This window comes from Cheilinus undulatus, linkage group 12, assembly GCF_018320785.1.
Source record: "Cheilinus undulatus linkage group 12, ASM1832078v1, whole genome shotgun sequence".
Taxonomy (NCBI): Eukaryota; Metazoa; Chordata; class Actinopteri; order Labriformes; family Labridae; genus Cheilinus; species Cheilinus undulatus.
This window is the reverse complement of record NC_054876.1, coordinates 31,923,724-31,948,027: the sequence shown is the minus strand read 5'-3', so window position 1 is coordinate 31,948,027 and position 24,304 is coordinate 31,923,724. Positions and strand designations below refer to the sequence as shown.

Here is a 24,304-nt window from a genome sequence, read left to right as displayed (position 1 = left end):
CTGTGATAACTATGTTTTATAATCTGAATCATAATCACTTCCAGCAAAGCAACAAAAAAGGAATTTTATTTATTTATGCTGAGTACAATATAGCATTTTCACAATGTAAACCCATTTTCTTAAAACAGAATTACCTTTTTATTCGTAATGTTACAGTGTGGATGGGCACAGTGAACTAAATCATTTGGAAAGTAATGATAGACTTCATAGCTAAGCCGTGATGTGTACAAACATCAGGATACCAGAGAATAAAGTTGAGGAAATTGATATAAAGGAAAGATAATTAAAAAATTGCAGAATAGAGACAAATAAGGCAAACATGAGTCTAAAGTGGTAAAAAAAAAAAAAAAGGTCAATAGTGGCAAAATGGGCAGTAAAAATAGTAAAAGAAAAACAGTTAAAAAGTGGCAAAAATGGGTAATGTGTGGCAAACACTGGTTTAAAGTGACAAAAAGAGGTTAAAAGGGGTTACAATGGAAAAAAGGGCAGTAAAAAAGTAGAAAAAAACTGAAGAAAATTGGCAAAAAATTGGGTTGAATGTGGCATAAATGGGTTTTAAGTTGTTTTAAAAGAGCCTAAAAGTGGCAAAAAAATATGGGTGGTTAGAATGGTGAAAAGTGGTTAAAAATTGGCAATAGTTGGTTTAATGTGTAAACAATGGAAAAGAAAAAAATGTGGAAGCAGTGATGAAAAGGGGTTAAAAAGTGCCATGAATAAATCATTTGGACTTCAGAACCAAGTTATCACTTGACACACTTTTCAAATCCAAACTGAAGTAATTGTTAGCCAGGACACTAGCGCCATTGTTACTTATCCAGAACACATTCATTGATACTATAATTAAATCACAACTTGGGAGAGCCCATTCTCTGAGTTTTTCAAGACCCAGCCAAACTTGTGGACTGGGGCCTGGTGACCATATATGGTTCCTTGACCCATAAAGTGTTGACAGCTCTGAAAAATACATTTTTTGAAAAGCCTTGTTTTTGGTTTGGCAGCCAAATATTTATAATCCAATGCGTTACTTTCTCCATGCAAAAAAAAAAAAGAAAAAAAAAAAAACAATCTACAAAAACTTCTGCTTGATGACAATGACAAAACATTTGTCAATCAGGCACAGATTTTTCTTCATTTTTCCAAACAGCATTGATATTTATTTTCCAAAAGCAAACACAAGTCAGCCTCCGAAGCAACTTCAATAAAATAGGCGGACCAAGAACCCTTCTGTTCATCTGGCCCTGTGCTCCATGCAAACTTTTTATTGTACCTGCTGTGACTGTTGACATTTCACAAGCTCAGACGAGAACACAGATTAAGATATGCCTTAGGGCTGACTGTTTCAGCACCACGGAGAGCGACGCACATGAGACAACTGATTTTCAGAGGTTCAGCACCACGGAGAGAGGCAGACGGATGTAACAAAAAAAGTGCACTGTGTAAAGAGGCTCATTCTTAACTAAGGAATATTTTAAGCATTACTTTTTTGGAGGCAGAGAGCTTTAGAGTGGAGGAGCTGGAGAGGGAATGGGAGAGAGCGAGGGAGGAGGGATGATGTCAATGAAGTCTCAGTGAGGAGACTCAGTGTAATGTGTGATCCTGTAGAACTCTCTTTGAAGGTTTGCACCACCTAAGCTGCTTCAAAGAAAAGTCTCCAGGGACAAAGACCTCTGCCCCACATTACTACACACGGCACTGTTCATTCACTCACTCACATTTATTCAGTGGTATATCACAGGACCGTACCCACTGAAGCCTCATGAATATGCATTATGTGTTTTTGCAAGCAGGCACAGTGACTGCTTGTGTATGAGTTGATTCATTTTTTCATTTCCTTTAAAAAGACAAATTTAAGTGGACAAATGACTCTAATGGCTCATGAATGAATGCATGCCTGTCTGTGCCACAAGCTTACTGGTATACAATTTGTTAGAAAGGAAAGGCCTTTAAATAAAACATTAAGGTCGCTAAGAAGACAAACTAGGGAAAAAAACTGAGAGGGCAAAAAGGTAATGTGAAATCCTTCTGCAATTCTTGCGCAAGATGGCTACATGACCTACAGGCGTCATAGTTTTCATCACCGTGAATAACAAGATGTATTGATGCCATCTCGGTGTCAGAATCATAATGAGTCTGTACTATAATATTTACTACAGTATGAGCGTTCATGCATCACTTATGTGGGTAGGTGCGAATAAAGCACGGTTAGTCATCACTCAGCAGCCTACAATCTGATGAAATCATGTTTTTCCAGCACTCAGCGGTCAGTTTACTTTGCTCCCCCTCACCACAGCGGAGACTTATGCAAAGCTTCAACTCGTGGGTGACATCCCACCTCTGACCCTCGTTGCGACTCTTTATATACGGCTGTTACGTCAGGTGTTTTCCTGTCTAAACTGTTGAGTGGGCTGTTTGGATGTGCGGTAGCCGCCCTCCAGGTTCATGACAGTGGGTTCAGCGTGGTTAGTGAACTGCTGAGTGGGCTGTTTGAGTTGAGAAAGAGATCAGCTTTAAGGTGCAAAGTGAGTGCCAAAACACAAATATATAAGTGTTTCTGTTCAGAGGTAGGCCATAGGAAACCTGGAAATAGACTACGGAAGGATGGCCTACAACACCCATAATAACCTGGGACAGAATTAGGCAGGCAGTGATCAATAAAGCTGTAAGATCATGTTTGTTATTATGAAGTGGTTTTACATCCTGTTTTTGTGGACAAATTTTAGACCTGTGGTTGAACTCAAGATACGTCATAATAAGAGGTAGATGGACTCCAGTAAGCTGACTGCTGAAAAAGCTTTCACATTGCTGTGACATTCACCCATTTTCATTCACATTGACAGTAGAGGATGCAAGTGCCAAACAGCCAATCAGTGCTTTTCCTTTCACATGAATCCACATAACAGCTGGAGCAATACAGGAACCAGAGTAGTGCTGGGAAAGTAACCAATTTTCAATTTCAATTTCAATTTTGGCTTCCAAAAATCTTGAAAAGAAGATGGTCGTGATTAAGTCATTACTGGTCTGCATGCCATATACTATTTTTACTCCTGGATTTTGTGATGTATAATAAATGTTCCAGCTTTTCTTTCTGTATTTTTGCAATGCCAGAGCATCACCAATGCCTTAAAAGAGAGTATTCTGAATGTTAAAGTTCAATGTATGAAGCATAGCATAAGTTCAAGCAAGAGGACTGTTTCAGTTCCATTCATCCCTCATTAATAATCACTCATTCATGTCTCTCCCTTCCCCGCTCTATTTTCCTGCTCTGGTGATCTGCTGGTATAGGTGTCTACTCACTTAAATTCTGAGCCTATCTCATTTAGTCACAACCTCTCTCGATCCAATCATCCTGCTGCTGTTTTGTTTTAAAATCAGTCTGTTGTTTCAAGGACACCGCTTCAACCCTCCTCCACCCCAGCCACCTCCACTATATCTCAAAGTCCAGCTCCTCTGTGCATCCTACATCCCTTCATAGCCAACTCCAAGTCCTCTCATTGGTGTCTGGGTCAAGCTCCTCAGAATTGCATTCAGGAGCACAGTGCTGATCCAGGGCAGAGCAGGCAAATGCAGAGCAGAGGAGGAGACTGGAAATCTTGCAGCTTAAATAGACCACTGAATTCAGAGAATGTGAGTCATGTGATTTGATTTAGATGCATGTCAGGTATGAATCACTGTTTCAAGATTACTGACTGAACTAACGCGCTGGCTTCGTTTCATTTTTGCCACTTTGAAATCCTGTTTCACCAAATTTTCTGACAATTTTTGCCCCTTTAAACCAATTTTTGCTACTTTTAAAAACTTTCACCACCTTTTCAGTATCTTGTGACCCCTACTGTGGGAACCGCTGGCATTGTCTAAGGCTCAACCACCCCAGCCATGCAGCCCCTCTTAATCCATCCACACTACATAGAGACCTTTCTACAGACCGTGGTAGCACTGATCTCCTATGCTGTATTGTCTTCAACTCAGGACTCTATTCAGCAAAACAGCACACAGTACAGTGTACTTTCCAAACAGTTAGCCTCTGTTTTGGTTTCATGGATGAATTTCACATGTCCTTCTGCTTTGTCCCAGGATGCTTTGCAAGTAGCTTGTGTCTGCAGAATATTATTGTTGTTGTTTACATTAAGGACCACAGGTCATATAATGTCTACATTGTGGGTTAACTGACAGAAAAAAACTCTGTACACAAATTTACACTGTTTGCAAATTTCTAACCCAAACTCTATCCTACATGAGGATTTAAATACTCTTTTGTGTTTTTTGGGAGATTCTCCAGGGGAGAAAACTATGACAGTTGTTGGAAACACTGCGCCTGTGAGCACTCAGCATATTTTTGAGAAGAGTGTTCCCAGGGTTTCAAATCTTCCCTCTGTAGAGATTTTTAAAGTATTCATGGGCTAAAAATTAAAGTATAGCTGGTAAACAGTCTTGCTGGTTACAACAGAATAATGCCTTTCCAGTTAGACTTGTGTTTGATAGTAATATGAATTTGCTCTTCATCCACATGCATACAAATAAACAAAATAAAGACCTTAATGGCATTGGTAGATTTTTCTACAAACATAAAAAAAAACCTTGATGTATTGCTTACGTTTTCACAAATGCAATTTCTTACTCCTAAACTTTTCGAGTTCTTCACAGCTTCTGTAAACGTATAACCTCGGTTCAAGGCAATTCTAGTTTTTAAAAAAATCCAGGATGATGCAGAATGTGGGAGTCTTTCTCTTCCTTAGACTGGGTTGTGTTCAGATGTTTCAGTGATGACTCAGTCCAATTGACTGAAATGAAAAAATTCTCACACAAAAGGGAAAAAAAAAAATCATCCTCATGTGCGGGATTGCGAGGAGAGTCTCATAGTGGTCTAAAATGAAAGGAAAATAGTTGTTTGGGTTAATCCTTGGGGTTTTGTGTCGACTAATTAGGACAGAAGACTCATGCTTGCATCTGTCTTACTTAAAAATGCAGTTGTTAAATATGCAAATAAATGCATGTTTTTCTCCTCTAATTGTTGCTTGATAAAGCAGAAAGAAGACGGTCAGCACAGTGTGGCGTTTTTATCAGATATCCCTCTTGACAGGTCCTATTTTTCTTCCACAGAAAGTTTTAGAATCTTCCATCATGGTGAAAATAATTTGTGTAAACGAAAGGAGGATTATGCAGAAGAGAGGGGAATGGACGGCTCACTGATAGCATAAAAACTATGCAACAGTTCATTAAAACTCTTGGAAGGAGGTTTACTGTCATTACAGTGAGCTGAATGACTTCAGGAGTACATTTTTTACCTGCAGCGAAGGGTTAGTAAAGAGTTCCTCCATGCTTTATGATTTTGCATTATGATTCACCGTGGGTGCATGAAGCCTCGTTGATTATTTCACACATTCACATCAGGATAGATTCATCAACACCGCTACATTCAGCTTTATAAAAAAAAGCACTATAAAATGGCTCTTGTGCAGCCAGTGATTCAGACTACCTCTTAACATCACAGAGAAAGAGCACAAGAGAGAATCACAAAGACTGCCACAGTAGTTCTAACAGACCAATATAAAATAAGCTTATTGAAGTTTAAAGTTGTGAAGATTAGGAGTGATACATCCAAAACACTTTCTGAAATGTTAAAGTTCAGGCTAAGTCGCTGCACAAGCCAACTCCGTCACCATGAGATGCAGCAAGATTTAAGGCTGCTGGTGTGTCTGATAATGTTGTCAAGTTGAGGATAAAGCCGGTTTGACATCTCGAGTCATAAGGAGGCATGGTTCAAACAACAGAGTTTAAATTCAACCTTTTCTTTTTACCAGAGCCAGATACGGAAAATCCAGTCCATAAGCAACTGTAAAAGAAGCATGACCACAAGTAAAGCCCAGAATAAAATCTGTGGCTTGATTGAGGGTGAACGCTGGCATCTTGCAGCTTGTTTACTGTCACTTTAGCAGAAATTGTGTGCTTAAAAACTTCTTTTCTGCCTGTGCATGAGTGGCGAGTAGCCTCTTTATACATATATACTTACAGTATATATTCTGCAATGCACATTATGTCTCTTTGTTGTTACCAGGACTTGATTGCAAGTTGTATGCAACTTTGGATGCCTGAATGTTGTGCAATTTTGAGTGGAGAATCAATGAAATCATTGTTGAATTGTACAGTGGCAATAAGGCTTCACAATTCTACTCTATAATGTAGATGACAAAAAGCCTAGATACTAGAGACACCATAAATGTTTACAACTTTGAAATAATTAAATAAAACATCATCAGCTTGCAAGATTCAGCAGGGTGTCAATTTAGGAACACAAAAAATGCAGTAATATAGCATCAGAGCCATATTCAATTCACTCCTACTCTTCTGCTTCAATCCCACAGTCTCCTAATAATGCACACAGAGCTCTTTTAAAAGTTACCGAAATATCAATACACTTTCCCACATGCTTGCACTCATTAGCTTGTTAAAAATCAATATATGACATCAGAAGATTGTTTGAATCATTGGTGACTGTCTGTTTTGGAGCAAAGTGCACCCAAAGGTCTATGGGTCAGTTCATGTGATGCAGCCTTGGAGTTTCTTCATGCATGAGCTAATATCATTAGCAATTTAACTCAATTTTAGCATGCTAGTGTGACTTTTATACAAAGTATGAGATCATATTTGTGCCCTCTAGCTATCAGACTTGTGCACAAAATCATCTTTGTCATAACAGATCTTACCCGAGTTCCTCAGTTTGCGGTTCCTGAACACGGAGATGATCACCAGCAGGTTCCCCAGCACGTCCACTACCGTGGTGAAGATCAGCACGCTGGCCAGGATTCCTATGACCCAGGCTGGGCGGGTGCTCCCCTCCGTGGCCAGTGTGCGCTCCAGCTGCCCCAGCCGTGGCTCTGATGCTGTCCGGTTCTTTATGAGAGTGAATGTGTCCGGCATCACTGGCCACACAGCCCCCCCCCGACGGTCGGTGCTATTAAGTCCCGGCTAAGCCTTCTAGGTCCCACAGGTACCGCCGGTACCGGTGTGTCCTGGACGAAACATGAAGCGCACCTGGAGTTCCACGAGAGCGCACGTCCCAAGTCCTCTTTTAAAGGTGATATGAGTGACTGGATATGCTGTAGCGATCGCACGTGACCTATATAAAGTTACATGGGCTCTTCTTTGTTTGTCTTCGCACAAAAGTCATCCAGCTATGTCCCAACAAAAGCTGCGCACACCCCTGAGAAGCTGCGATCTAGCGAAAAAATGTGAATTGTTTTTCGTTTGGTCAGATTTTTATGAAAGAAGGATGGACCATTCATGTTTTAGGAATCCAGCCTCCTCTGGTGCTCCTGACTCGCTGGTTGACATCTCTAAATCCCATCCGTCTGCACGCGCCCACGTTGAAAAAGAGGTCCTTCCTCTAAAATGTCAAACCAACGCACCGCCTCGGGAGCCCATCTGATTTCATTTTCTATTCTCTGAGCAAACGGATGAACAAATCGCCTTCCCTAACCGTCCCTGATCCCCTTTGCCATGCGCTGATCTACGACGCAACCGGCTGTGCGCGTTAAGAGTGTACACTGGTTAATATCGGAGAGATGCCCTCAGTGAGGCACGCAGCAGGATGTGAAGATATCAGCACACTCACAGTCAACACTTCTTCTTCGGATGTGTTTTACCTCAGATTCGGGTTTCTCTTTTTTTTTTCTCTCAGTTCTAACTGTCTTTGCAATTTTTCTCTGCCCATCTCATGCCACCACGCCGGGTAGTGCGTGCAAATAGAAATTTGCCTCGTTTTCCCGTGGCCATTCACAGCATGACTTCCCAGAATCTGGCTTTGATCTCGGCACAATGCTCGGAGTTGCTCTGAGTGCGCACACAGCGGTGGGTCGGCCTGGGAAGTCCAATCAGCGCGCTGTGACCGATGTGGAGCATTTGTCACAGATGAGCGAGGGAACATCTGCTGGAGGTCTTTGTCTCATACACTTTTTTCTTATCAAACCCAGAGTTAACACACATAATTTACAAAAAGGAAACCTGACGAAATCGACAACAGATGGAGTTACATCATTAGGCTGTTCATGAAACATTCATTCAGTATGAACCGGCCAATTCAGAATAAATGTTCTGTCAGGACACCTTACAAAAAGTAAGTATAGCCCCTTCTCTTAAAAACCCAATAATAATGCAGCAAAAGCAAAAACACTTGGCAATATTTCACAAAGTAAGAGTGGTGAGGACAAACAGGCTGAAACCTTCAGTAGAACCAGACTGGTGTTGAACAGCCATCTGCTGACATGGTGTTGAGTATGTTAATCAGCTGATCACACTATTGGTCAGATTTTCCAGACAGTCTGACAGTCGCCCCCCTTGCAGACCACTATGGTGAGACGCCATCTCTGGTAGAACAGAAATACATGCTAAAAAGTTTAAAATAAAATCAGATTAAACTTCTGGTTAGGGTTGGGCTACCAACAAACCAAAAGTAAAAAATCTGACCTGCAAAATTTAATTACAAATGTTTGATAAAGCAGAACTGCTTACAAGAAAAGAAGCTTGTCCTTTAAGAAAACACTCTAATGCAGCTAACATAGCTAAGGCTAAAGCTAACAAAGCTGTGTTAACTACAGAATCTACGTAGGTTATGTAGTTAACATAGCTAAATCTAAAGCTAATGAAGCTAAAAAATCATGTTCGCTACGTAAGGCACTTAGGTATCATTGCTACGTAGCTAAATCTAAAGCTAACAAAGCTATGTTATAGATAACATAGCAACACAACTGATGTAGCTAAAGCCCAGACAGTTATGTTAGCTACGTAGGCAACGTAGCTACATAACTAACGTAGCTAAAGCAAACAAAGCTACATTAGCTATGTTCGGGGTCGCAACATGAGGGTTGCAAGATTTTGAAAGGGGGTCGTCAAATGCCTTCCAGAAAACAAAGAATACTTTTAAATAGTTTCAAATTGTATATTTTACCCATTTAAAAAATAATGTATATATACATGCATTAAATTAGTTAAACGTAAAATAAAACACGGTCATTTGGTTAGATTTATACTGAAATCAAAGAAATGTATAGAAAAAATCCTCCAAATGTAAGTCTGCACACAACTTTTCTTAAATATTCACAGCTGTACTCAACTATACTTCAACCATCTTCAGGTATTTAGTCCCCACTCTCTGGCACCTTAGTTTTGGGGGTCGCAGGCTGAAGGGTTTGAGGACCCCTAGTTCATGCTACGATTGCTAAAGCCAGACTTGTTTTAGAAGTAGTTATGCAAATGGTGGCTCACTTTACCTCTGTTAGCTTTAGCTAAAGCTAACATAGCTAGATTGACTCACACAGTAACCTTAACTTCATAGCTTGTAAACCTATAGCTTTGGCGAAAGCTAATGAAGCTAATGTCAGCCTCTATTCACAGACTGTTACCTCTAAAACAAGTCTATCAATTTAATCAAAGCAGACCCTTTTACTGTTTTATTTGTTGTTGCTTAGTCTGTAATGTTTGCAGTGTGGTTGTTTCTTGAATGTAACTGGCAGACTTTGGTTGTGAATAAATTCTAAAACTTTAACTGGCAAATTACACCCCTTTGATTCAAAGGGCTGCAATGGGGGGAGCATTTGGGATCTGCAGCTAGAACAAACCCCATATTCTTACTATCATCACTGGCATTGTTATTCTAAGCCTGTATTATCAGAATTATAATTGCCATGAGTCAGTGCCTCTTCCTCCATGTATTTTTTCATCTGATCTGCTTCAGGCAGATGACTGTCACCAATGACTCTGGCCAAGGCAGCAACCTCCATGGTTGAAAAATGAAGCTCCCCTTTGGTAACCAAATCTCTGATGACACTCAGGCCTTGTCCAATATTTTCTACAGTGTGTGGTCTGCAAGCATGCTCTTTTGGATGCCCCTATGGTACGCAGAAGTGCCCTGGGTGCCCCCATAGTGGACAAATGTGAGAAATTACCCTCTAGGGTGCCCTTGCACTGTTAATGTGTCGTAAAAGTATAAATAAATCTAAATAAATAAAAAAATATTTATAGTTTACATTAAATTGTACAAATCTGTTTTCCTTTGACATTAAGAGGTTTTTTGGGGTGGGGGTGGGGTGGGGGGGTTCAAATTATGTTGACCATTATTGATTTATAAAACATGGGGCATTGTGTCCAGAAGTTTTAATTTCATCTCTATATTCAATCCCACATTTCCCATGTCATTTATGCTTACATTTAAATTCTGGTGTAATTTTGCCTCCAGGCTGCTGATGATATTAGTTGACTTCATCATTTCTACTCAAAGAAGTCCCTGTGTGTTTGAACCAGTCAGCGATTTTCCTTTTTGTTTATGTTTTTACGATAAACTCCCTGGCTTCATGAAGTATTTTTACTATTTCTTTGGCTCTAGTGAGAGTGCCTAAAGAGAGCCCTGAGGCTTTTCTTCTTCCATACTTTATCTTTCATCTTCAAGAGAACTTGTCATTCACCTGAAGTCTACCACCCTGCCACTGTGAGCAGTTGGCATCCTTCTTTGTGCTTAGTTTGGCTCCTGTTTTGTGCTGTATAAATACAAATCCACTGATCGACTGATTGATCGCATGGTAGACTTTCAACTTCAGACTTAATCCACTATTGATTAAACCAGTTTCCCTCAGCAATGCATGTGCATGCCTCCAACAGGAAGTCATGGGCTATGCACCATGATTCACTTTGTGCATGGTGCAGTGAGGAAAAAGCGGAGGTGGCAGCTTAATCCCATTCATCTTTAACCTGGAGTAACTGGTGGCAGCAGTGCAGTGGGACTCTCCATTAGATCCAATGGATTTATAAGTCATCGATACTGTCAGTTTCTGTCTGTGGTGGTGACACTTTGAGGCCACTGTTTAACTCTTCACTGCCACGCTTGCGTATACGGCTACAGCAGATGCCCTCCAGCTCAGTGGCAGGGACAGATTAGAGCCGCCCAGTGTCAGCCTCGATGCTGGTTGATGGCTTCCACAGGCATGATGTGATGTCCAGGAGACAGACAGTTCTGGCTCTGAGTTCAGCCAGGCACACAAACGCACTCACACATGTGTCCACACACTGAATACAAACTCAATAGCTTCCTGGGACACGCACAGGATGAATTCAAAACAATATCACACATCTAGAAACCAATTGCACTGAGAGTACACAACATAAATCTGCTAATTGAAAACTGCACAGGCCTGATAATGCTGCTGAATATAGTGGACATGCTCCACAGACTTTTGAATCTATTACTGTGTTTGTCTGCTCTGAGAGAGAGCATTCAGTAATCTTAAAGCACTCACTTATGGAAGAAAAACACATTGTTGTGGGAATAAAAGAAGGGATGATGCTGCTACAAACTGGCAACAATAACTGGATATCAACACTATCCCTTACAAGAACCAATAACAGTTGCTCCGTGTGTGTTCTTTCTGTGGGACTGCATGGTTTTATTGTTATTGATTCATCTTTGTTGGCCTGCTCTTTCATTCTTCAGCAGAGAAATTTGGTTCAAACTACCAGATGGCACCCCCAAAACAAAAATATGGAGAAAAGGGTGTGAAGAAAACAATAAAAAGCTAGCCTGGCAGTTCTAACAATGTTTGCTTCTTTGTTGCCAGAGTCTTTGGATGCAGTGTAATAAGAGTAACCACATTTCTATTGTAGTCACAGATACAAAGATAGCCGTTCTTATGCAACTCACTTTAGAGATGACAAACAGGGTTTTAGGTGAAGGATGGAGCTGGTTTTAGGGCATTCTGCATAACTGCAGCTTGTTAGTACTTTAATATCTTCTAATTATGCTGGCTTGCAGTGATGATTGAAATTTGTGAACCATAGCTTTGTTGAACTATATACTAAAAACTTACTGTGCTATATGCACTGAAGAAAACTGTGCGAGCTGCTGTTGTTGGAGAGTATGTTGTGCAGCTTTGTTACCATATCACTTTAAAGGGATAGTTGGGTTTTTTTTTAGATTTATTTTGGGATGTCTGTCTTTATTTAAGAAATAGGACAGTTAATAGAAACAGGAAAACAGGGATGAGAGAGTGGGGAAAGACATGCAGTGAAAGAGCCACAGACCAGACTTGAACCACCACTAGGCCATCTGTGCCCTAGGCTAGTTGTTTTTGTTGTAAAATTTCATTTGTTATTTTTAAGTAAGGTAGTATGATGTACTTGTCTGTAATAACTAGATTTGCCATCTTGACTGTAGTGTCCCAACTGTGCCAGTGACATATACAGGGGTGGCCTGGAATATGTATGCTCAGATACATGAATGAATAACATCTTATCACCCCGTCTGATTTCACTCTATACTGCATATCTAATCAAGCACCTAACACTGAAGTATTTGACGGAGGTTTCAGACGCCTGGTACACACCACAAAATAACTAGTGGGATTTTCTACCAGATTCTCCTCTTCCACTCAAAGTCAGCAATGGTTCTAAAGTTGACTCTAGTTGTTGTCTGGGTGTTGTTTGACAATAAAGCTTACAGGCCTGTTTATTTCCCTTTTAAATGGTTCTGCATTCATAAGAAACTTGCATTTGTGTGCTGAGCAGCAGAGCTGATGATGTGAGCTGCGCCCATTTAAAAATCTGCCAAAGCCAAACAGCTTATTCTGCCATTGACTCTTGTTTGGTGTGGTGGATTGGATGATTGAGGTCTGAAGAAACAAGACATATTGGCAATTTAACAATTTGTTCATTTAACAAACAAGAGCCTCAGTAGCATTTGGAAGAACCATACACAGCCACAACAGCCTGTCATCTCCTCCTAATGTTGGTCACCAGCCTGGTCACACTGCTGGACAACATCCCATTCTTCAACCAGCATTTGTAGCAAGTCAGCCAACATAGTTGTGTTGGACAAGCAGCACACCAAAGCTAATCCCACAAGTGTTCAATGAGGTTGAGGTCAGGACTGCTAGCAGGCCATTCCATCCTCTCCACTCCCAAATTCTGGAGGCAGTCTCTGATGAACCCTGCTCTGTAGTGGTAAGCATTGTCATCTTGGAGGATAGACTTCGGTCCCAGACTGTGGAGATATGGGATTGCCACTGGTTGCAGAATCTCATCTCAGTATCTCTCTGCATTGAGATTGTCTCCATTGATGACAACCTCATCTTTCCAGTGAGAGAGATGCTCCCCAGCACCATCACACGGCCTCCACCAAATGATGTTAAGACCCAAAGATACTCAAGGGTACTGTGAGCAGAGCGGGCTCCGCGCCGAATGTCTGCAGTCATCAGAGCTTCCATTGTCGAACACACTGCCGTGTAGTAGTTTCCTGTGAAATTTCCATTAAATCCTACATTTGCCACAATCCTTGCACATTGTTTACATTTTTTCTGTCATGGCGTCCTACACTGACGATGAGGAAGAGGAGCTGCTCTGCCTGCTGGCTTTGCAAAGCAATTAAATTAAGAGACGGTGGTATGTACGGCCCTTAAATGCCACAAGAGACGAGGAAGGGGAGTATGCCATGTTGGTGAAGGACATGATAAGTATTGACATGGAAAAATAAGTGTGAAATGCAGGTCGGTGTCACATTTAATGCGGGTCAATGTGAAAAATGCATGCCGAGCAGTGTTTTGTGTGACACCAGTACGCGGAGCAGTCGTAAAATTTGAGCTTTGCACGCACGGGCCTTGCAGACATCTGCTTTGAGTCCGTGCGGACCTCCGCGGCGTCCATTCCATGTACGTTCTGCCCAAGTATGTTTGGGCCTTTACTCTGTCAGCATAGCATTCTCCATGTCTTCTCCACACTCTGACCCTATGATCCAACTGCCGTGGGCAGAATCTGGACTCATCACAAATATTCCTCCACATTCCAGGTTCCAGTACACATGTTGCTGACACCAATACAAATGGGCCTGAAGATGAAAGACAGTCATGGCAGGCCTCCTGGCCAATCAGATGCCTGACTGTAAGCACCTGAGGTTACCAGAAGCTTAGAACAAGAATCAGTAGCAACAGCAGAACAAGCTGTTTGGCATTGGCAGAGAAGATTTGGACATTTTTTCAGGGGCAGAACCCACCAATCTGCTGCTCATCCCACAAATGCATGTTCCTTACGAATGTGGCACCATTCAAAAGGGAAATAAACAGGCTTTCAAATGGTGTAAGATTTAATGTAAAGATGCACTGTTAGAACAAAGAAATAATCTCTAAAAATATTTCCTTACTTTTTGTGCTAAGTTTATGTTGCTGTGTTTGTTAAGATTTTAGAAATCTTTGTGTATATCAGGCTTTAGCTTCAAATTGAAGATACTAGAACTCTATTTCAAAAACTCACAAGAGAAAATGTACCATGGAGCTACAAGCAGCCTGCAACACTGACCAAAAAAAGGTTAAAGTGTACGTCATTCCTCTGATAAAGTTAAGAACCACTGATTCAAAGTCATGCCAGTCAATCATAGTCAAGAATTCTGCAGTGGCCACTGGGGTGGAAAAAGAGATTTCTTTGGTATACGTCACCATAGAAAGAGCCCCTTGTACCAAATTAACATCATTTTAATGTGCATGAGAAAATTCTCCAAGGCTTATTTTTCCATCTGGATGCCACTGAGTAGAAGCACTCCTCCACTAGAGCAACAGATATCTTATGCCTCCGCCTGTAGCACTGATCAGGACTACAGACAAAATTTCATAAATCAAGATGGAAACCAGAAGGGCCAAATGGAAATTTATCTTCAAAGTAATTTTAAAGCTATTAATTATTGATTAATTACACAGCCTCAGGTCCACACAACATGTTACTTGATCAAAACACACTATTTTTAAGTTTTTGAGGAGGAAATTGTGCAAAACTTACAAAATTTATAGCCAGTACTGTGCTACAGCTGGATAAACATTTGTGCTATTTAAAAAGTCACATTAACTATCAGTCTACATAATAAAAATCATATAGACTCAAAAAGCTGATCAGTGCACTGCAAGAGCAGGAATACGTATGTGCTGCAGTCAGAGTAGTGCTAAAAAAGTGCAGCTATCTGACAGAATTTTCTCTGTGTAGCATACATTCATCTCAACAATTTTTTCAGTTATTTTTTAATTAATGTTGGCTAGATAAAGTGATACAGACAAACCTGTTTATAGCAATATGTAGCTTAGCATCTGCTCATAAGGCTTCCCAAAAGGGGGATAAAAGGGAGAGCTTTCAGGGGCCCCACTAAACTGGGGGCCCATGGAGGTCTGAAAAATCATGGCCCAATGCAAAGTTAAACTGTGTTCTTTTTTAATGACCTGAACATTAACAGCTCTTATCAAACAACAAATATCTGTTTTATTTGTTTATGTCATAGAATATAACCTTCAAAATCTAAAACCCTCTTCTTAAAGCAGAACTTAAATGGGTAAAAATTGGCTTGCATTGGTTAACAGAGGCAAAAACATAGGTAAAAGGGGAAAAATGGCCAGAAAATGTGGAGAAAAAGAATTAAAAAGTGACAAAACAGCTAGGTTAAAAGTTTCAAAAATGAGTCAATAGAGGTTAAAAAAAAGGTGGGAACTGGCAAAATGGGTTTGAAGTGGCATAACAGGCAGAAAAAAATTGTAAAAAGGGGTTACAAATAACAAAAAATAATTTAAAAGTGGCAAAAATGGGCATACAAATTTTGAATTGCTGTTAAAAGAGGCTTGTAGACTTGGAGAAGGCCTACGATTGTGTCCCTCATGAGGTCATATGGGGGTACTGCAGGAGTATGGGGTCCCGGGGGCCGCTGAGACGAGCCATCAGGTCCCTGTATGACCAAAGTGAGAGTTGTGTCCGCATCCTCAGCACAAAGACGGACACTTTCCGGTGCGTTTTGGCATCCGCCAGGGTTGCCCCTTGTCTCCGATTCTGATTGTGATTTTCATGGACAGTATCTCAAGGTGCAGCTGGGGGGAGGAGGGTTTCTGGTTAGGGGACCTCAAGATTTCCATCCCTGCTTGATGCAGATGATGTGGTTCTGTTGGCTTCCTCGGCTGGGGACCTCCAGCAGGCATTGGGACGGTTTGAGGCTGAGTGTGAAGTGGTTGGGATGAGAGACAGCACCTCAAAATCTGAGGCCATTCTTTTGATCATTCTTTCTACTGAGATAGATCTGTGCTACGTTATGTCTGAGCTGGTGATTTTGTTCTGTTGTTGAAAAACCAATAAAAAATATATTATCAAAAAAAAAAAAAAAATCTTAGGCCATGGTTCTGTGCCGGTAAATGGCGGAGTCCTTGCCCCAAGTGAGGAAGTATTTTAGGTTCTTGTTCACGAGTGAGGGTAAAAAGGGAGCGTGAGATTGACAGGCGGATTGGCGCAGCATCAGCAGTATTGCGGCATTGTGCCGGACAGTTGTGGTGAAGAGGGAGCTGAGCCAAGAGGCAAAACTCTTAATTTACTTGTCAATCTACCTTCCAACCCTCACCTATAGTCATGAACTCTGGGTAATGACCAAAAGAATGAGATCGTGGATACAAGCGGCCAAAATGAGTTTTCTCCGAAGGGTGGCTGTGCTCAGCCTTAGAGATAGGGTAAGGAGCTCAGACATTCTGAGGGAGCTAGGAGTAGAGCTGCTGCTACTTGCATCGAAAGGAGCCAGTTGAAGTAGTTCAGGCATCTGATCAGGATGCCTCCAGGCTGCCTCCCCATAGAGGTGTTTTGGGCACATCCAGCTGAGAGGAGAACCCGGGGAAGACCCAGAACTTGCTGGAGGGATTACATATCCTGTGTGGTCTGGGAAGGCCTCAGTATCCTCCAGCAGGATTTGGAGAGTGTCACTGTGGAAAGGGACATCTGGGTTGACTTGCTTAGCCTGTTACCCCTGCGACCTGGCTCCAGATAAGTGGATATGGATGGATGGATGGATGGATGGATGGATGGAATCAAAAGAGGCAAAAATGGGCACAAAAAGTGGGGAAAGGGAGTTGAGTTTTTTATCAACATGTAAATAACCAAAATAAAACATTCATTCATTCACTGATAAAAGGTTAACTGAGGCAACAATAGGCACAACAATAGGTTGTGATATAGGAATAAAAAACAGCTGAAGATTGGCAAAGATTGTTTAAGAATGGCAAAACATTTATAAAGTGGCAAAATTGGGTTAACAGCAGTAAAATATTGGCAGTGACAAAAGTGGCAAAATGGGGAGAAAACGTGTGCAAAATTGATGAAAAGTGGCACCAAGAGTAGCACAATGCTATTGATCCAACACGCATACAAACATATCATCAATAAATCACAACTGGAGGGCCCATTCACTGGGTTTGTCAGGGATCTGTGGGAAGGCCTGTCTGTATCCTTGGGCCGCTCCCTCCTTAAAAATGCCACTGAACACAACTCCTGCTGCTTATAAACATACTCTTAACAAGTACCTCAAACATAGCTCAGAATGGATGAATAACAGAAAAATATCTCTTTGAATTATAAGAGTTCTTGTGGTTTGTGGGTGACAAAGCTGGTCTGTTTATTAGTCAGATCCAGCTTTTTTTGGCCCTGAGTCAGACTCAGTTTCTCAGCAACTATTGAAGATTTTTGCTCTCTTAGACAAACCCCCTGACCCTTATGATCCTCTAATCTTTACTGTAGTGCCAACAAAAGGTTGAAGTTTTTTTTTCCCCCTCAAAGAAATGTCTTTAAACCCGCAAGATGGATTGCCAGGAATTGATTGGCAGTCCTTACATAATGAATCCTAATGACTGACATAAGCATTTAGCTCTGAGTGCTGCTGTGCCAAGAGCATCAGCACATAACTGCCAGGACGGCTGTGGACTACAGTAAAACCATAGTAATAGAAATTTGCTTTGAGTTAAAGGCAGTTCTGCTACTTCTGCACTTGCTTTGTCTGATCAGGAAATGCTCTAAAACACAAGATAAATCACCTCTCAATGACTGTTTGACGACTTCTTTAGAAAAGGACTACAGGACCTCTCCAGGAAAAGGCACTGTCAATGTATGGCCCTTCATACCTACACATCTTACAAATTATTCATTCATCATAACATTTTTTGGGGTGCAAATAACAGAAAACATGTTAAATGTGTTATTGATGAAGAGCAATGAACATTTTTTATTGCATAAAAGGCCTTTTGTATGAATAGGGATGTATGTCTCCTCTTAAGAGATGTAGATTGGATCTCGTATGACATTTTGGACATTTGCTGGATTGGTGATTGTTATGGGCCATTGCCTCTATTGTACACTGAGTTTGTCATTTTCTGACAATTGTGGCAGGGGCTTGAACCGTACATCATGTAGTTTAATGGAAAAGGCTCTAAAATAAGTAATGGCAAACAAAATTTGCACAAACTGGAAACTACTTAGAATTTCTGGCAGTAGATTTCCACTTTTTTTTTATTAAAGCTGGCACTAAAGACACCCATAGAGGCAGCAGCTATTAATTCCAACTGTACTTTTCCCATTTTAAAAATTCTTTTCAATTCAAATGTTAGTGTCAGGCAAAGCATTCTAAGATAGAAAAAAAAAGATTTTCTTTCCAGAGTTAGTGCTTTACATTTGCCTTGTAGGTTTGTCATCAGATGGACTGTAAAGGTTACTACCACAGGCATTTCATGCTCACACGCCTCAGCAAACACCTTATAATAATCGTACAGTTGTGGCAACTTCAGCAATTCTAGACACTCATTCTGCTGGCATGCATAAACCTCCCTCCCCCTCCAATGATCAGAGAACAAAACAGAGCACGCCTCTTTTCTCACCAAAATCAGATCTCAGCAATCTCAAGGGTGACAACGAACCAATTCTCAGTGCTGGAGCAGATAACAAGCAGAGCTTGGAGTCTCCTGATTTAACTAAATTACTCAGCTGCATTCTGATCTGTCTTTGTCTCACCTCTGTTTTAGGCAGCATTTCTTTACAGGAGCACAAAAGGGGAAGCATTGAATAAGGCCATCAGAGGAACACTGACCACCCTGCAAAATCAGCACCGGAGCTCGAGCCAGTGAGAGTCAGCGTTTTCTCTGTGTGGTCTGTTAAAAGACAAAACATCTTTTTAAACAAAGAAATTATTCACACAAAGGCCATTTATCTCTGATGTCACACTTAACATAGCAAGATCTTAATTGGCTACATTGTTGTATTTGTACAAACTCTGTAAACACTGGTAAAATGAAGCATTATTAACATTTTACAGCTTCTCTTTTTATCAGCCACTGAAAATACATTGGATAGTGAAAGTCTCCTTTGAAATAGTGACATGATTTTAATTAATCACATTTGATTGCAGACTAATAATCAGTACACAACAGCTAAACAAGGCTTTTGAACACTTACCTTCTAAAATCATAATACATGAGTCCATATACTGTAAAAGGATAAGTGTTACTTCATAACTTGCTAACTTCATTAGCAAGGCCATTTCTTAACTGTTAGCTGGGAAGTTAGGTTTTTCTCATGGCCCTGATGTAAGCAAAAATGCTAAAACTAGCCAGCCTAACAAGCAAACGTGCCAAACGTGCAATAGCCAGTAGAAATGTTGAATGAAAAGTTGATGTTTTTGACTTTTGTATCATAAATCAGTATCAAACATTTATGTTAGCAAGGTAGTAGTGGAATGTTTAAGTTAATCTGTCCCAAATTAGATAGTTCTGCATTAAATACTAAATATTTTGGATGCATACATGTTCATAGTGTGTTGGCAGAATTCTATTTATTTCCTTTCATATCTGTTAGTACTGTCAAGCATAGATATGACCTCGGAAGCAGTGACAGTGTATATTGATAAACAATGTGCCCTCACCTACTCCTGTTGTACAAAGTTGAAACCAAAATATGCTGACAGATAATGACACACAGCACTGGCAATGTCATAGTAGATTCTTCCTCATTTTGACAGCCTCCGCCTTCTCCTAACTTAAACATCAATCAAACTTACCAATAAAATAGCAGAATCCTTGTCAACAGGGCAGTCAATAATGGCATCTGACCCTTTTTGACTGACTGCTGGGGTCAGCCTTACAAATGGGTCTGTATGTGTCTGACTGACTGACTGACTGAGGGACTGTATTTTCAGAGCCATACACACAGAGTTGCTCTAAGGGCGTGGTTTAGTTGTGCTCAAAGCCATCTGGAATGGCTGCCTCCAGTGCAGTGATTACCTACAATACAAGACTACAATACAAGAACTTCATTTATCCCCAAAGGGAAATTCAATTGTCCGGGAGTCTCATCTGTTTACTTAAGAATTATACAGTCTAATTGCTGATGGTATAAAAGATTTTCTAAATCTTTCTGTCCTGCAGAGCAGGCATAGGAGCTGTCCACCACTGTTGTTTCTTTGCTCATTGAGGTAGATATGAAGTGGATGATCCACGTTTCTCAGAATGGCGATGGGATGGGATGTACCTTTAGCATAGCGTCAACTTTTCTAGAACTGGGCCACATTTCCGTATGAAATAATGAATTTCAACAACCCTAAAAGCTTTCCATAATGTGAAAGATGTGTTCGCTCTTCTGGCGACCTGCTTCGCCATGATTTTGAGATAGTTATTGGGGAAAATGTTAGTTGTGTGAGTAGTCAACAGTGGTTTCTAGTGGAATGATTAGCATGAACTTAACCACAGAGGCAGTTTTGTCTGAGCTGGCCAACATGTCTTTATTAAAACAATGGCAAAGAGAAACACTGAAAGCTTTCTGTGACAGAAAATATGTTTTCACTAGTGCTGTCACACGATTAAAATTTTTAATCAGATTAATCACAGGGTTGCTGTGGGTTAATTTAGATTAATCATGATTAAATATCATTAATTTTTAGTCTATATTAATCAAGTTTTATTTTGCAAAAGCAAACAGACTCAGGAAAGAAGGGAATATGCCAGGGCTATTCAACTACAAGTTCAACTAGGCCATATTTTGGTTCTGTCTTGGTTTTTTTGGTGCTCACATTTCCCATCAAGAGGGCCAACGTGCTGTTTAGCGTCTCCCATAATGAGTTGGTTGGTCACCACCGGATTAATGGCCCATTTGCACATGTGCGGCAGAATGCTCAACAGATTTTGAGTCATTCTGCGCTGTAGATGGTTTAATTGCGTTAAAATTTTTAAGCAGATTAATCATGATGATGGATTAATCTGCATTAACTCTTTAATTTTGACAGCCCTAGTTTTCACTCTTCTCCTAGTCTGCTGCCTAGTCGGCATATGTTTGGGATCGTTACGGGTGGGGTCTGCCGGTGTATCCAATGGCTGCTGCCACAGTAGCCATTAGCTTAGATGTAGCTGTAAGAAAGCAGCAGTTCAATCAGAACTGGACCACATTTCTTTTTATAACCAGAGCATAGAGCCACACCGAAAGCTTGTCTTGGCAGAGAAGATGTTGTTGCATGTCTCTTGACCAGCTTTGGCATCATTTTTCTAACTGTGCAGTGCTAAAGGTGGGCCACAAGAAGTCATTTTTAATAATCAAATTCTATAGAAACTTAAAAAAAGACTAGGTTGTCCAGTTCTGGCAAAACTGCTGCTGTGGCTAAGTCCATGCTAATCACTCCAGTAGTAGCCATTGCATAAAACCACACACACAACTAACCATTTCCTCCGTAACTCTCTGAAAGTATAGTCACCCACTCAGTCAGTCAGCCACCCCCCATATGTACGGCTGACCCCAGCGTTCAGCCAAAAATGGATCAACAACGTAACTCCTCCAAGGCCTGGTTTTAGTTTCAGAATAACTGTGTTGAATCTCTGTGGAAGTCTTCTGGGCTTGTCCAACTGGGAGAAGATTTCTGATCTGGTTTGGGAACACCTCTGAATCCTCCAGGAGGAGTTGAAAAACATCCCTGGGGACAGGGATGCCTTGGTTGACTTGCTTAGCCTGCTGCCACCATGATCCAGCCCTGGATAAACAGAAGAAAATTGATGGATAGATGAATTTCACCCATTCATCTTAGCTCGGTTACTGATAAACTGAGAGGCACCAAAGTAATGATCATGTCATATTGTGTTTATTTGACAATTTGAAACCTGAAGCACAGCATTTAAACATTCAAACAGCATCGATGAGACTGAAAGAATATGGTGTTCAAGTGAGTATAATAAATGATTGTTTTTTTTAATGTTATATAATACAGTTCAATACCAGTGGAGTTGTGGCAAAATCCAATAACATGTATGTACTTTCATCACACACTGAAAAATCCAATAAATGGCATGACGGATGCAGCAGAGCAGTCAGTCACCCTGTCACACGTCGCCATCATACAGGCATATGCCAGAGGACGGCCTCAGTAATCATCTATAACAACAGCAGGGGGATGGGAGTGATGGGGGAGGCAGGGTGCACAACCCCAGCTACGCCGTCACACATTGCTGAGGGCCACTCTCTGATGTGAATTCATATTGTCATACATGGACGTGACCCCATCCAACACAATTCCCATATCCCTGTTGCCTTGTTTTAGCAGTGTAGGCATATTGGGTCTGATTATACTTGCAAGATTAAAGTATTCGTGAATAATACATGCAATGGAATTGCCTGAGACACTGACTGCATCTGTAACAGCCGTGGTCATGAGAGGGTTGTACATGCATGTGTGCGTGCGTGCATGCATGTGTGTCATCAGAGGCAGATGTTTAGCACATAGATTAGGTCCTGCTGGGTGTGTAATCCTGGTGTTACTGAGAACAGCATGGATTTACAATCACCCACACAGCTACCCCTCAATAAGCAGCAACTGGGGAATGGTAATCTTCTCTTTTCCCACGTCTCCTCATCTCTAGACTTTCTTACATGATCTACCTCTTACTCCTGCCTTCCCTTATGTAACATCTTCTCATCCATCCTTTACAATCCCTGCTACGGATGTATAGCAACGTCATTGAGAAAAAGGCTGAGAAGGCAAGAAAAAATTGAGGTTGTAGGGGTAGAAAGAGGTTTTAAGTGGCTTAGTTGACTCTGTGGTGTAAATGCCAGATGGTCCAATGAAAGCCAGCAGAGCTACAGGGACTGGCAGGTCCTCATTAGTTTCCTCTGATGCATGATGAATAAACACAACAGTCACTTTGCTTATTGCTCTCTCCCTCTGTCTCTCTTCGCTCACACGCCCTGGTGTTTGCCTTTGATTTGACCCTGTGCCTGTCGCTAGGACAGCCAAAAACAAGCCGGATGCTTGTCAAAAGAGTGTGCCAAAGAGAAAATGTACATAAGTTATTGAGGCATGTTGCGTAATTCTTGTCAGAATAATTTAATGAGCAGAGGATCTGGAGGAATAATTTGCTTGTGAAAATTCCCCCCTCCCTTTGGCCAGACTATTTTCACCTTTGCTGTTAATGTTTTTGTTGTTGATTATGTGTGTGCAGCACGTACCGCTGAAGGTAGAGGTAATGTTACGTAAGGTTTAGCCTGAAAGGATGCATGACTTTTCATGTCCCTCTGAGGACCCAAAATAATAATAATAAAAAAAAAAAAAAACACAAAACAGAATGGTTTTAGAGGAAGCAGGCATGCCAACTGCACCTCTGGCTGTTATCACTTGAGACATCTTCAGCATATTATGCTAATTGATACATTCTAATTTTCTGTAACAAACAGGAGTAATAAACAAAAGACATAAGGAGTGAAGCAAAGCAAGTCGATTGTTTTTAGGCCGTAACATCAGGTTTGGGAACGTCTCCCAGCAGTGACAAATTTCGTCAAGTTTTATGCGCCTTTCACAAAGCAATGCGAGTATCTTTCCTGGGCTGAGGAAAATAGAAATTCATCTCCCTTGAGTTCTGCCTTGTACCTGTTTGTGTCTTTTGTGGTTCACGGTTCCTGCAGGGAGAGAATGGGAACAAGCCAGCCAACATTTTGACTATGAGCTATTTCCATCTATTGCACTGACAAAAACTGGCATTTACTAAAAGATATATGAAGCGTTTCAGTCAAAATAACATACGCACTGTTCAAAAAGTGTAACACTTCCTTTGACAGAATGATTGCCATCTTGAATTTACAGCTACTGCTGCTGCTGTCTTAAAATGTATACTTTCAGTCTACTTGAAAGGAGTTTAATGACAGAGCACTGAGATGTTTGCAAATACTTTTAAAGCAAATGTGTGTGAGGAGTTTTTTTTTTACTGGTTATGAAACAGGCACTGATACTAACATCTATGTATGACCTTTAGATCAAACCAGACACGGGAGAGTTTGCCCACAGCCCACAGAATTGTCTGGGCCCCTGAAAATCCCAGTAAATGGGTCCTCCCAAATTGTGATTTATTTATATCAATACATGTGTGTTGGATCAGGAGCATTGGTACTGGCGTCCTGGATAACAGTTACAGTCATGGACGAAAGTATTGGCACCCCTGGAATTTTTCCAGAAAATACACCATTTCTCCCAGAA

General features: G+C 40.9%; 1 protein-coding gene across 1 annotated transcript in view; it reads right to left on the bottom strand.

Annotated features, from left to right (window-relative positions):
• mtnr1bb (melatonin receptor 1Bb) overlaps positions 1–6,915 on the bottom strand; it is a 71,348-nt gene extending 64,433 nt beyond the window's left edge. The window contains exon 1 of the mRNA XM_041801585.1: positions 6,702–6,915. Within this exon, the coding sequence (XP_041657519.1) occupies positions 6,702–6,915 (214 nt within the window). The remainder of the gene's footprint in view (positions 1–6,701) is intronic.
• Between the last annotated feature and the right edge of the window lie 17,389 nt (positions 6,916–24,304).